Consider the following 15,000-nt stretch of genomic DNA (forward strand, 5'->3'; position numbering starts at 1 on the left):
AGTACGGAAATTAGATTGATATAAGCCTAAAGGCAGATTTCCATTGCATCCTACTTGTAGGGTGTGAAGGAAATACAAATCAAACACAGATACACAGAGACAGAATAAAATTCAATCAAAATAAGACATAAAATTCAGTTTTGAAATATGTAAGGAGATGGAGAAAATATATTTGAGGATATGTAAAAAGAAATCAATCAAATCAATTCAAAGTTGGAGTGCTAAAAGAAACACTACAATAGAATAATAATATAATAAGAGTAACGTGCTAAACATCAGCATTACATATAAAGGGTCATTGAAAGACCTAATGAAAACTAAAAGGTAAAAGGAAAAATTAAAAGGAGAAAAAAATGAATAAAGATCGAATGCAATGGTTGGAAGGAAACAATACAAGTGCAAAAGTGGGAAAATATGTCCAACACATTCAAAGTAATAACAAAAGAACTTAAAAAAACATATGTAATAATGGGGGATGGTTTTATACATTAATCATTTGACAGTAAAGGTCTTGAAATCAAAAATGTCAAAGAATGTCTACAATAGTTCAATAGTCCATACTTTCAATTCAAGACTGAATTATCCTGAAACAATATAAAATATTTCTTGCTTAAGCATAGCAGATATTTCATAAAGTGAGGGTAGGATTTATGCCTGTATGGGCTTGCTCTTTCCAAGATGGATTGCAATTATTATGCTTGTTACCATATATAAATGTGAACTATTTAATCTGGTTTTAATTTTGACTTTGACTAATTTCTAATGATTAAATTATTTTTCATCAGCAGTCAGTCGTTTTCATCCTACCATTTCTAGCAATTTTGAAGAATGATAACCACCCCATATCCAATCAACTTTAAATGTTTATCTCATAAATTGCTAAATAATTATTACTGTTTCATTTATTAATATTTATAAACCACTACATTATTATAACAATTCACTTTAATTTGATCATCAATTACATGAAATTCTGGGCAACAGTTTGTGAAATGTTTCACCTTCAATAAAACACTTTATTTTACTCTAACTTTGACATCTGAGTGCTATTTTCTCCACCATTTTTCACACCTGTATTCCTACATGTCTGTAGGCATATATAAACACACATACATATTTATATACATATAATATACACACCACACACCACATATACAGACACACACACATATGTAAGGAGTGTATAAAGTCATAAATGATTACTTTAATCCATATACACTGACATGTAGTTCTGCACATGAATGCATACATGTAAGAGATTAATATTTATAAGTATTATCTTCATCGTTATCATCATCCTCATTATTATTACTAAGATGATGAGTTGGCAGAATTGTTACCATACCAGACAAAATCCTTAATGACATTTCTTCCAGCTTTACATTCTAAATTCAAATTCCACCAAAGTCAGCTTTGCCTTTCATCTTTTCAAGGTTGATAAAATACCAGTTGAGCACTGGGTTCTAAGTAACTGACTATCCTCTTTCCCCAAAATTTCAAGCTTTGTGCCTATAGTAGAAATGATTACATAAAATTACCATGAAAAACTACTCTTAGTTTAGAATCATTTAGTTGTATAATAAATTTTGGAATGATTTTCAGCTATTCACTCCATGTCATATCAAGTGGTACTTATTTATTAATAGCAGTTACTTACTCCATGTCATATCAAGTAGAATGTAATAAACAACCCTCCTTCTTGTTATGTAAGGACATATGCAAACATTTACCTCTTAGATCATTATTTGTTCTTCATTTGATCTATATTATACATAGTTCCATAATTGTCATCCAACATTTTTTATTCCATAATTGTCATCCAACATTTTTTATTATTGTAATTCTCATCAGATGAGAGCTAGCCATTTATTTCATAAACATTGCTACAGTCTAATCAATTTAACTCAACATGCTAACCATGCAAATGGCCTTGTGGTTATGGTGTGGGCTCATACTTTGATCACAAGACTGTGATCATTGTGTCTTTGACTAAGTTACTTCATTTCACATTGCTTTGGTCCAGTCACAGGAAAATCAGTGGCAGCAGCTACTGGGAATTTACTCTATGACAGAATGAGATTCTATTCAGGGAGCAGTTTGTACTATCAGTTGCTTAAATGCCTTAAAAACTGGGGTAAACTCCAGCCTAATGAACTGGTGGGCTTGAAACAATCACTTTTTATTTTCTTAATATATCTTATATAATCTCTTGTCTTAATATTTTCATGGATAGGTTACATAAGTTATTCACTATTGTTTAACTATAACACACTGTTAGTTTTTGTTTGTATTTCTTTTGCTAAATATTTACTTTCATCATCTGTTGCTTGATATTTCTCTTTGCATGATCATGTCAATATCAATGCATTCACTGTTATAATCCCTTGCAGCAGCTTACTTCATCTGTAGCTCACTTTATCTGTAGCTTAATTCATCTGTGCTCTTATTATCCTTATGTTTCCTCAAGCTTATATCATCTGTTCACATATTGCTAGACAATTTATATTACACCACTCACCACTTGATATTATATTCCCTTTTCAGTTTGCATCTTGCACTTTGATTTATTTTTTCCTTATTTGAGAATATTTTATTAATCATATAATGTTAAATAAAATTTATTTAATAATACATACATCACCACCACCACCACCACCGCCACCACCACCATCACCGCCATCATCATCATCACCATCATCACCATCACCATCATCATCATCATCATCATCATCATCATTATCCTTGTAATAAACAGTTCCATCATCTTTTGTTTTGCATCTGAGTTTTCAGTATCTGCATAGGTTGGTTGGATTATATAGTACAGCATCTTGCTGCTTGATGCATCTCTTTATTATGCTCTTTGAGGTTCAGCCTTCTGAGATCAGCTCTTATCATTTCTTCCCATGTCTTCTTTGATCTTCCACTTATACAGATTCCTTCTACTTGGATTACTTAACACTTTTTTACCCAACTGCCATCCTCTATACATATCACATGTCTGTACCAATATGGTCTTTTCTCTTGCAGACCACATTTAATTCTTCAGATACCACTTTTCTCTCAGTTCATTTGGGTTCAGTCATTCATGCATACTAGCATTACACATCTATCAAAAATGATTGCCATTAAATTTCATGCCTTCATATATCTTCCTCATTCAATGCCATGTATTGCTACCATGCAACACTGCATTTTGCACGCAGGTATCCTACAATCACCTTTCAATAGAGAGAAACCTTCTTTGTTTCCTCCAAAGCTTTTAGTGTTCTGAACTTTTTCCACCATGTTCTTCCTCAGAGTACTATGCTTTCAAAATATACCCCTTCACTGATAATTAAGTCACTTGAATAACAAAAACTATCAACATCTACAAGGAAATCTTCAGAACATTTGAAAGATGTATGTATGTATGTATATATGTATGTATGTATGTATGTATGTATGTACGTACGTGTGCATGTGTCTGTATGCATGTGTGTATGTATGTGTGTATGTATGTAAGTGCATGTGTCTGTGAGTGTATGTATATATGCTTGCATTCATACATACATGCATGCATCTCTAATACATCAACTATTAATGGAGCTTAAGTAACTTCTCATTTGATTATACTTTCTTCATTATGGTTTATCTCACCATTCATTTGCTTATATTTGTTCTACATTACCACCATCTTACCTTCTTTTTAACACATTATGTAAACCACATTAGTTCTGTTATTTTCTGCTTGTCTTTTATTTTTTCCCAAATGATGCTTCATTTGATTGTAATTGTTGTGTGCCATTTATATCCCATGTTTCCTTCCCAATACACAAAAATTCCAAATCCTTGTGATATATTCCCATAATTGTATGTATATGTTGTTAAATGTTTCTTCTCTCCCTCTATGTATTGATGTAGCTGTCATGTGATAAATGAACATTTAGATCATAAAATTCTTTATAATCCTTCTTTTCTTCTACTTGAAAATAAACTACAGTTCATAAAAGAATTTAATTTTCTTGATCTGATTACAATAATAGAGCATCACTGTGGTTTTGTTTATTGTTGTTTTTCAGCCAGTGTTTATTAAATGATATTTTCATTTAACTTTCACTTAGTAAAAAAAAAAAATAATAAAAACACATTGATATAAAATGTTTATATAATTGCATATCTATAATAACGTAAATCATTTGATTTTCTCACTGATTTCATCTCATATCATACTGAATATATTTTTACAAAACTTTTTATCTGAACTTTTTATTTTACATTTTGTTCTTATTTGAATGAGAGCAATTATACTGAATTTTAAAAAAATAATAAATATAAAAAGAAAGAGATAGATAATTAAAAAAAAGGATATTTGATGATAATGATAATAATGGATAAAATATTTTCTCAATTATGTTCATTTATGATTTATTTAATTTCACCATAAAATCTTTTGTTCCATCTCATTTCTTTAAAAAAACATAGGTTTCTTTCTTCATTTATCATCTTTATATATATATATATATGTACATGTATATGTATATGTATATATACATATATATATATACATACATATATATATATATATATATATATATATATATATATATATATATGTATATATATATAGTATATATATATATTATATATATATATATATATCTATATATATATATATATATATATACTATATATTGATTTACACACATTATTGTTTTTTAGATAGCAAATATATAAAACACCTTTTAGTTACAATAATCTGCAATGACTATACCATTTGAATGAAGTGGAACTAAGATCTTTTCTTTAGTTTCTCATTTTGTTTATACACAGAAATATTTTTCTTCTGTTTCAAAGGCATTCTAATCTAAATCATAACTTTTAATTTATGTATATGTTCAGTAATTAGAATGAAAAAACTTTCATTTTTTTATTTTTGAAAAAGATTTCTGTCATATCATTGCTTCATTACTTCATTACTTCATATCATAACTGTGCGCATATATACGTGTATATATATATATATATATACATACATATATATATATATATATATATATATATATATGTGTGTGTGTGTATATATATGTATGTATGTATGTTTGAAAATTTTATTTCCAAGATTTCATTATTAAAATTTTGTCACTGCTTTGTCACTTGCTTTGTCACCAAATGACTGCTTGTATCTGCGGGACTGGTTGTCTCGTCTCACAGGTCCTATTAAGACTTAAACTCAATAATCCTACCAAATTCACAAATATAGTTTCTATAGAGATTATTCTACATTTTACAACCTAAGTTTGAATTCTATTTGTAACACGCAGATCGGTGCCCGTTGGTGACAGGCCTACTAAGTCCCTGAAATGGACCTATTTCTGACATTCCAGTCTCCGCATCTTTGTTTGCATTGCAGATGCTGAGGACGACAGCCGTGTGGAAGATGGAGGGTCAAACAACACCTACGTACAGTGTGTATTATGTGAGTTAAGACAGCTGTCACCACTGGGCTGACATCCAGTGACACTACTCCTACTTCTACTGATAATAACTACCATAACTACATAATCATTTATTCTAATTAACATACATCCACCACGTACACCAACTCCACCACTACTGCCACTACAACTACTACTACTACTACTACTACTACTACTACTACTACCACCACTACTACTACTACTATTACTACTACTACTACTACTACTACTACTACAGTAATTCTACAATCACAATAGCAACAGACATAATAATTACAATAGTTTTCTCCCATAAAACAATTCTTATCATTATTATTATTAATGCTTCTATTATTACAATTCACTTAAGTTCTTCACTGAATGAACATGTATCTATCACACATTTCCAACATTAACAAAAATGCTCATTTACCACCAGACAAACAAGACGTCAGTCAAGCAGTTCAACAATCATATAATTCACTCAATTAATCAATCAATCAATCTATCAATCAAACAAATAGGCAGGCAGGCAGGCAGGCAGGCAGGTAGGCAGAGAGAGAAAAAAAAGAAAAAGAGTGAGAGAGAGAGAGACAGACATTTTTTTTTTTTGTAATTTTTGTTAATTCTTTGTCTGTCCAATGAAGAAGTTTGCTTTACCAAGCAAAAATGGAGAACCAAGGGAAGGAAGATAATTTTATAGTAGCAGTGCTGATCAATGTTCTACAGAGAGAGAAGTTGACCAATCCATCCAACCATTATTCACTCACCGATCTGCGTTTTACATAAATAAGAGTTAACAGTTTTAAGATTAGTTTCCTTCCAAGCAAAACCATTCCAATTATTGAAATTCCTAATGAGTCCTTAATAAGAACATTAATTAAAACAGTAAAGCATTTATGAAAACAAAATTTTTTTATGAATTTAAAATGTAAAATTATTTTGAAGTTAAATGCTAATTCAAATTATAAATAAATTTCTCTGTTATTTGGAGATGTATCAGATTTAAATAATAATCCAAAGGTTCTTTATATTAGTTTTCATTAAGTTATTGGTACATTCTTTTACTTAAGGACATAACTTTCGTGAAATTCTTAACTTATCTGTTGTATTTCATAGATTTTCTCAAAAATCTTCAAAACCATTGTTGTTAAAGTGTGAAAGAAAATTTTCTATCAATTTGGCAAACACGTTGGTTAAAATGTAAAAGAGGAAATCTCTCTCCTTGCAATCACTGAATGTACTTTTTCCTATCTTTAAAACTTAACTTCCTAACATCAATAAGAAGTAATAATAAATATACAAAATAAATAAAATTTCTCCCTAACAATATTCAAATTGAATGAATAGATTTATTGATTTATGTATATTTAGCTTCTCATTTCCATGAGGACTCTTGTTATGGAATTCTTAAATCATTCTCTTTGTCTGGTTTAATTTGTGTCAATGATTGCCAATATGCATATATATATATACATATATATATATATATATATATATATATATTATATATATATTATATATATATATATATTATATATATATATATATGTATGTATGTATGTATGTATGTATGTATGTGCATGTGTGTGTGTGGGTGTAAATATATATGTATGCATGTATATATATATATGTAAGTATATATGTATGCATGTATATTTATATATACATACATATAAATGTGTGTGTGTGTGCATATGTGTGTATGTATGTGTTTGTATTCATGCAGTAACATTTACTGATAAACTCAATTTTATACAAATTTGTTACATTCTAATGCAATATAAATAATAATGGTTTTGTTGGAAAGAATTCAGTTATTCAAATTCCCAAACAGAAAAAGAAAAAGTCACAATTTACAGATGTTGCAAAATACTTCAGATATTAAAGCAGATATCACTGAAAAGTATTGTCGGACATTAGTTCTGTCAAGCTTGACTAACAGCAGTGAAATGTAATTCTGGACTTAAAGAGCATTTCAAATATCTGCTATTCAAAAGAAAGAATAAGACACCTCTCTTGAACTGCACAATTCTTCTTCTTCTTCTTCTTCTCTCTCTCTCTCTCTCTCATCAGATCTATTGGTTCTGTTGCATTCTCCTTTACCTCCTTCTTCTCCTCTCCCACTTATTGTTATATTTCATTATGATTATTATTGTTATTATTATTAATGCTATTATTATTAACGTTATCATCATTATTATTATTATTATTATTATTATTATTATTATTATATTATTATTATTATTATAATTATTATTATTATTATTACTATTACTATTATTATTCCAGTTAGCTCTCTCACCTGCTCCGCCATCTTTAACATTCTTAACTGACATATAATATGCTACTTCTTCTCTTACCAACCTCTCGTCCATAAGGTTGATGTTCTTTCAACAAATTTACTTAAAACTCAATCGTGTCTCTTCTTATGCTTATTTTATATGTTTTGTTTATTTTATTTCACCATTTAAGGCAAAAGAAAGAAACTGAACTGATATTATTCTTTTCTTTAGTCCAATATATTTTAAGATAACCAAAGACTTGTTTACATATGAAAGAAAATCTGTGGGTTTTAATGTAAAATAGAAAGATACACATTGATAAAAATCTACCCAAAACACCACTTCTATTCCTTTATTCTCAAAAGAAATAATACATAAATTTTCTATGTGGAAGAGTATATGCATTTTCAATGTGGAAGAGTATATGCATTTTCAATGTGGAAGAGTATATGCATTTTCAATGTGGAAGAGTATATGCATTTTCCTGACATACTATGAAGTTACTAAATATATATATCTGAAACATCAAAAGAAAAAGTGGAATGTTTTTAATTGATATTGATAGATCAGTTAAAAAATTTTGGATCCAGTATACAGCACATATAAAAAATTTTACTCTTTTATTTTTGTATGATACCCCACTTACTTAGAAACATTTTTCTTTTATTCATTTACATGTGTTTCCTTTTGCTCCTCATGTGTGTGTGTGTGTGTGTGTGTGTGTGTGTGTGTACATGTATATATTTGATGTTGGTTTGACACAGGAACTGAATGCGATTAAGTGAGAAACTACTTAATTATGTTAGCTAGAGTGAAATAATATTATTTATTCAAACATGAGTCTGTGTGAGTTGCTTACCTTCAGGCATATCAGAGGAACAGGAATAAAAAATTGATTAGCAACTCATGCTGACACACTTTTGAATAAATATTATATGTATAATTATGTGTATCTCTCTCTCTCTCTCTCTCTCATCATCCTCATCATCATTGTTTAACGTCTGCTTTCCATGCTAGTGTGGGTTGGATGATTTGACTGAGGACTGGCAAATCATATGGCAGCACCAGGCTCCAATCTTGATCTGGCAGAGTTTCTACAACTGGATGCCCTTCCTAATGCCAACCATTCTGAGAGCGTAGTGGGTGCTTTTATGTGCCACCGGCACAAGGACCAGTCAGGCAGTACTGGCCACAGCCATGCTCAAATGGTGTTTTTTACATGCCACCTGCATAGGAGCCAGTCGTGTGACACTGGCAACGACCTCTCTATCTCTCTCTCTCTCTCTCCATATATATATATATATATATATATATTAGAGAGAATATAATAACAAAGCCAAGGCTGTGAGGAGTTTTCAGGACATTTATAAGGAAATAGTCTTACAGCTGTTTCTGGGATAATATGGATATCCCTTCATCAGAGATGGTGTGAGAAAGTTATATTTAGTCTTCTCACACCTTCTCTGAAACAGCTGCAAGACTATTTCCTTATAAATGTCCTGAAAACTCCTCACAGCCTTGATTTTGTTATTTCTTTCTCTCTAATATATATATGCATGCTAATACAAGACCCACATTAGACTCCTCACTCATATCACTATCGAACCAAGAGTTCAACTAATGGTCTGTCCATAGCACTTACTTAGTGTTACCTGACACTCTTTTGGTCTACTAGATACCAATACTTCTCATATATATATATGTGTGTGTATATATATATATATATATATATATATATATATATATATATATATATACATATATAATTATATGTGTATATGTATTTTTTTTTTCTTTTTAGTTTCAGCTCAGAGCTGCGGCCATGCTGATGCACCGCCATTTTGCTACACTGTTATTACTAAGAGCCTCCTCTAATATGTGGCACTTGGTGAAGAATGGAGTTTGATATAGCTACCTCTTGCAATGCGGTATGTTCATCTGGGACTCTCGACAGGAAGAGGTCCAGCTTTGATTTAAAAACCCCTACATCTACTTTGTGCAAGTTCCTCAGACTCTTTGGGAGAATATTAAAACGCTGTGGGCCCTTGAAACCCAGGCTGTTGCAGTAACTGGTCTTGAAGTGTGATGGCATTGCTGGGATCTTTGGCACGATGCAGTGTCGTTCCGTTCTGGCATTGGTGTAGCTTTCAATGCCAAAATTTGACTGAATTCCTTCCAGAATCTTCCAGATATATATTACTGCATACCTCTCCCATCTTCTCTCCTGGGAGTAGAGTCTTATATATATATGTAATTATATATAAATATAATATATATATATCTAAGTATGTGTGTATGTGTGTATATAATTATATGTGAATATAAATATATATACACACACATACATGTATTTATATGTAAATGTATGTACACATATGTACATGCACGAACACATATACATACATGCATACATACACACACACACACATGCATACATACTCATATATATATTTGTCAAAATTTCTGAAAGAAATTATCATTTTTATAGACATGTATTTAGACTAGTATTCTCATCTCGGTTCATCATCTCTAGACATCTTTAGACATCTTTTGGAGATCCTTACTGACCTTCTTCAAAAATCTCTTGTGTTTTATTACATAATAACATCCTCAGAAATTCCAAACAAAACCTTTATTCAATGTGTGCATGTATACATTATTCTCATTTCTTTTAGTACCTGTTGGGGATATTTTCTTACTAGTTATTCTCAGAATTGGGACACTTCATAATTATTCTACTTGAAATAGAGTATAAATTAAATTTACTGACATAGGGATAGAACTTAACACTCACCAAATAAACTGTAACACGACATTTAGTGAACATGTATATTCATTTTGCTATTAAACCATTGCAAGATTAGGTGATGGAAACTAGGAGCTTTAAATATAACTTTTGCTTTTCTGGTCTTAGGCTTTGTTTTTCCATATTAAAAAGTTTCCGTATAGTGTTCAACTGAATGCTAAAAATACTAAGAGGCTATCAGAGTCCAGCCTATGCTCTCACATCTAGTGGACATGAGTTCACTCTAACATATATGACAGATCTGCATATAGGTATAAGTGAAAGTCTATATAAAACTTATCAGTATTAAAGCTGTATTTATGCTCAAGATATTAATGTAAAATGTATGTAAACAAAATATAAGAGTATTAATTATCAAATTGAAAATTTAAATATAACTAGGATAATAGAGGTAATAAAGTGATGATGGAATGTAAAGGAGATAATAATTCTTTGTGCTATAGGAACAAAATTTCAAATTTTGGGAGATGTGGCTAGTCAATTACATCAACTTCTAGGAATTAACTCATACTTATTTATTGACCTCAAAAAAGATGACAGGTGAAGTTTGAACTTTGAGGAATTTGAACTCAGAATGTATAAAGCTAGAAGAAATGCTGCTAAGCAATTTGCCCAGCACAGTAATAATTCTGTCAGTTTACCACCTTTGTAAAGAAGATTAAAAAAATATTATAAGAAATGAAAGATAAAAAGGAATTTTGGGGGAGGTGTGGTATGGCAAAATATTGTTTCTCCTAAAAATTGAACTTGTTAAAATATCAGAAATGAGATTGAAGGGTAGGAGATGTAGGAAGGCATGCAATAAAAATAATTCCATATATATATATATTTAAAATTTGTTAGAAAGAATTATTGATGCAATAATATATATGAAGAAAGATTTTCTCTACTTGAAAATCATTAATTATATATGAAATCTTAGAAAAAGGACACAATCTTTTGGAAAGCAGGATTCATGTTGTGTAAGCTCTTTCATTATTTACAACTTTTCAAAAAGACATGTTATGTGGTAATCTGTATAGAGAAGGTTGGTTTTAGTAGTGGTGTTGACTATTTTTTGTTTACATTATTTACAATGGATGGATAGGTATCCTCACCTTGTTTGTTGTTACCACATTTGGGGCATATAGCATATACCTTGTTTGTTGTTACCACAATGTTTCAGGCATATAGCATAGTGGATAAGAGCACAGGCTATTAACCCTCGGATTCTGAGTTCAGTCCTAGGTAGGGACTTGGGAAATAATGTCAGCAAAAAAAAACATCAGCATAAAAGAATACCTCAGTAATGAGAACAGAGTACCCCATTAGTCAAATAAAGGGTAATATTTGAAATTCCATCAGAACACCTGATGACGGATGGGGAGTAAATCAGCTGAAGCATTGTGGTAACAACAAACAAAGTGAGCACGCCTAACCATCCATTGTAAATAATGTACATAATTCCTCATCTCAAAAATAGTATTTTTGGTTTAGTTTTGAATTTAGAATTCTTATAAAATATTATTCTTTTGCATTTCATAGTTTATCACTTTCCATTATTTTGGAAAAAGGAACATTTTTAATTTTCCATTTGCACAAATGTCTAGACATTCACTACATGGAACACTTCTAAGCAATTGTTTTGACCCTGTTCAACTTATATAATTCTCATAGCATTGTAAGCATGTAATGCCGATATATGTCCTTATATATAATATATAAGTTGTTGGATATATTAAATATTATGTATATATAAGGATTAATAGTGCTCAAATATTTTAACAATCTTATCCTTATGAGTGGATATTTTTTTCTGAACACCTGTTAACCCTTTAGTGTTCTGATTATTCTATCAAACATAATGCTTATTGATTCACATTGATTTGAATAAATTATGCATTATTTCATATCTTCAAGATCTTGATGGTGTAGAATAACATTGTAGGGTAGGTGTGAGGGCCTGGATCTGGTCGGTTTGAACATAAAACAGATTAAATATTTTGGCCGGATATAGCCGGTTTAAATACTAAAGGGTTAATTATAGTTTCAGACTTTGATTGTGCAAAAGTTGCTAGCATTTTTATTCCTAGTTAATTTGCTTCAATATTAAAATACCAATAATGAATAAGACAAAGCATCAATGACAATAACTTATATAGTGACAATTGACAATAATATACAAATAATTAAAGGGATTCAAAGAAACAAGTGAATTTAGCATTTATTTATCCTATGTTTTCTATACTAGTGTTGCTTAAAGGGAAGTAAATTCTGAGGCAGCATATTTACAGTCAAGATAGCTTAGCTAGCTGAAATCTTGAAGTCACTGTCAACAACATTCTTGTTTTAGAATTATAAACTTGTACTCTACAAAAGTATAGAGTAACATATGTAACACATCACACTAGTGTAAAATTGTTTTTATTATAACTGAACAAAAAAACCAACATTAATATATATGGGCAAAGTTCAGAGTGCTCTTACCTCTGTTGTTAACAAAGAGCCTCTCCCTCAGAGTGAAAAGCAGACTGTATGATGCCTGTGTGTGAACAGCCACACTACATGGCAGTGAAACATCTGCTTTGACTGCCAAGAACATGCAAAGGCTTGAAAGAAATGAAGCTAGGATGCTTTGCTGGATGTGCAATGTCAGTGTGCATGTAGAACAGAGTGTAAACGTTTTGAGAGAAAAGTTGGGCATAAGAAACATGAGATGTGGTGTGCAAGAGAGACCACTGAACTGGTATGCTCATGTAATGCATATGGATGAGGACACCTGTATGAAGTGCTCATCTCTAACTATGAAGGGAACCTGTGGAAGAGATAAACCCAGGTGATATGCTATGCTTGGGAAGGTCCATCAAGCCAAGTGAAATCATAGTCATGCCCAGTGTCAGAGTCACATACCAGGCACCCATGCCAGTGGTATGTAAAAGGCATTCTTCAAACTGTGGGCCTCACAGAGGCATTGACAAGTGACTGAGACCTTTGGCAATATACCATGCTTGAAAAGACCTGTCAAGCCAAGTGAGATCATAGCCATGGCCAATGCCAGTGTTTTGTAACTGGCACCCATGCTGTTGGCATGTAAAAAGTACCCACAACACTCTTAGAGTTGTTGGCATTAGAAAGGGCATCCAGCTGTAGAAACCATGCCAAATCAGATTGGAACCTGGTGCAGCTCCCTAGCTTGGTAGTTTTCAGTTGGACTGTCCAACCCATGTCAGCATGGAAGACGGATGTTAAATGATGATGATGATGATTATATATATATATATTTATATATATGATGTTTTTATTGAAGCTAAATATGATATTATGTCTGAGTGTGTGTGTGTGTGTGTGTGGTGTGTGTGTGTGTGCATGTATGCATTTGTAATGCTATAGTTATTGGAGCTGAAACATTACTCTTTCTACTTCAGTCTACCTCCAGTCTTCAAGCAAATTTTGAATTCTTATAAATTATAAATTCATCATATTTTGCATGATAATCAGAGACATGAAAAGTTGAGTTTCAAAACATGAAGTATTGACTCCAATAAATATCAAGTAATACTCTACCTTCATTGATGAATACACATTTCTTCCTTCTAGATTACACTCATTGCATTCACACACATCCATATATCTACACATGCACACACTCTCTCAAAGACATAAACACACCAGCATTGGTTGTCAGGCGATGGTGGATGACAAACACAGATACACAAACATACACATACATACACACATATATACACCAACATTTACTGGAAATAGCAGTTGATAATATATACCACTACAGTAAAGTTTCACTGTATATATATACTAGCAAAAAGGTTTGCAGGTGGCAAACATAAAAAATTTCATCTTACCTGTAGGAAGAACATTAAATGAATGTACAATCCAGATGTGGGTAATCTAGAACCTAGGTTTTTAACTTACCAAATTACATTTGTTAACGTAAATTTGATTAGTTCTCATTGGTTAGACTAACCTAGACAAAATTTCAAATGTTGCTACATCAATGCCAGTATTTACTCATCTGAAACACCTAGCCATGAACAGACCAAGAACAGGGATGGTGCTTTGTTTTACTGGGAAGCAATACTACTGACTTCTGCACTATTTGATAATTTATTTCTGTTTATATATGCATACTATATATATATCGTCAGTAGTTCATATATCCAAAATAGGAACAATAATACATATTTAGAAGGCTTTTTGTTACACAGGCAGCCCCTTTAAGCAATATTTCAGCAACCACATACCCTTCTTTAGGATAGAGGAAGCACAACATCATGTCCCAGGCCACCTACATATGGCATTTAAAGAAGGAGTGCATGCCATACAGTATTAAATGGAGGCTCCTAAAACAACCAGAGGAATGCCTCAGCAAGATAAATGCCTCAGCTTTGCTTGGTTGAGAGAGTAAGAATCTTGAAAAACTCACTTGATCTGAAGACATTTTTAAACTCCAGAAGAGAAGTGTTTAGCCAATGCCCTT

At 31.3% G+C, this 15,000-nt stretch overlaps 1 protein-coding gene across 12 annotated transcripts in view; it reads left to right on the top strand.

The window, feature by feature from the left end:
- Positions 1-15,000, top strand: part of LOC115222488 — a 961,211-nt gene that overhangs the window by 856,643 nt on the left and 89,568 nt on the right. For 6 of the 12 annotated variants that reach the window (XM_036498853.1, XM_036498859.1, XM_029792720.2 and 3 more), the window contains one exon: positions 5,390-5,455. The exons of the other annotated variants lie outside the window; for them this stretch is intronic. In XM_036498853.1, coding sequence (XP_036354746.1) covers positions 5,390-5,455 — 66 coding nt within the window. The remainder of the gene's footprint in view (positions 1-5,389; positions 5,456-15,000) is intronic. 12 annotated transcript variants of the gene reach the window in all.

Source organism: Octopus sinensis, linkage group LG2, assembly GCF_006345805.1.
Source record: "Octopus sinensis linkage group LG2, ASM634580v1, whole genome shotgun sequence".
Lineage (NCBI taxonomy): Eukaryota > Metazoa > Mollusca > Cephalopoda > Octopoda > Octopodidae > Octopus > Octopus sinensis.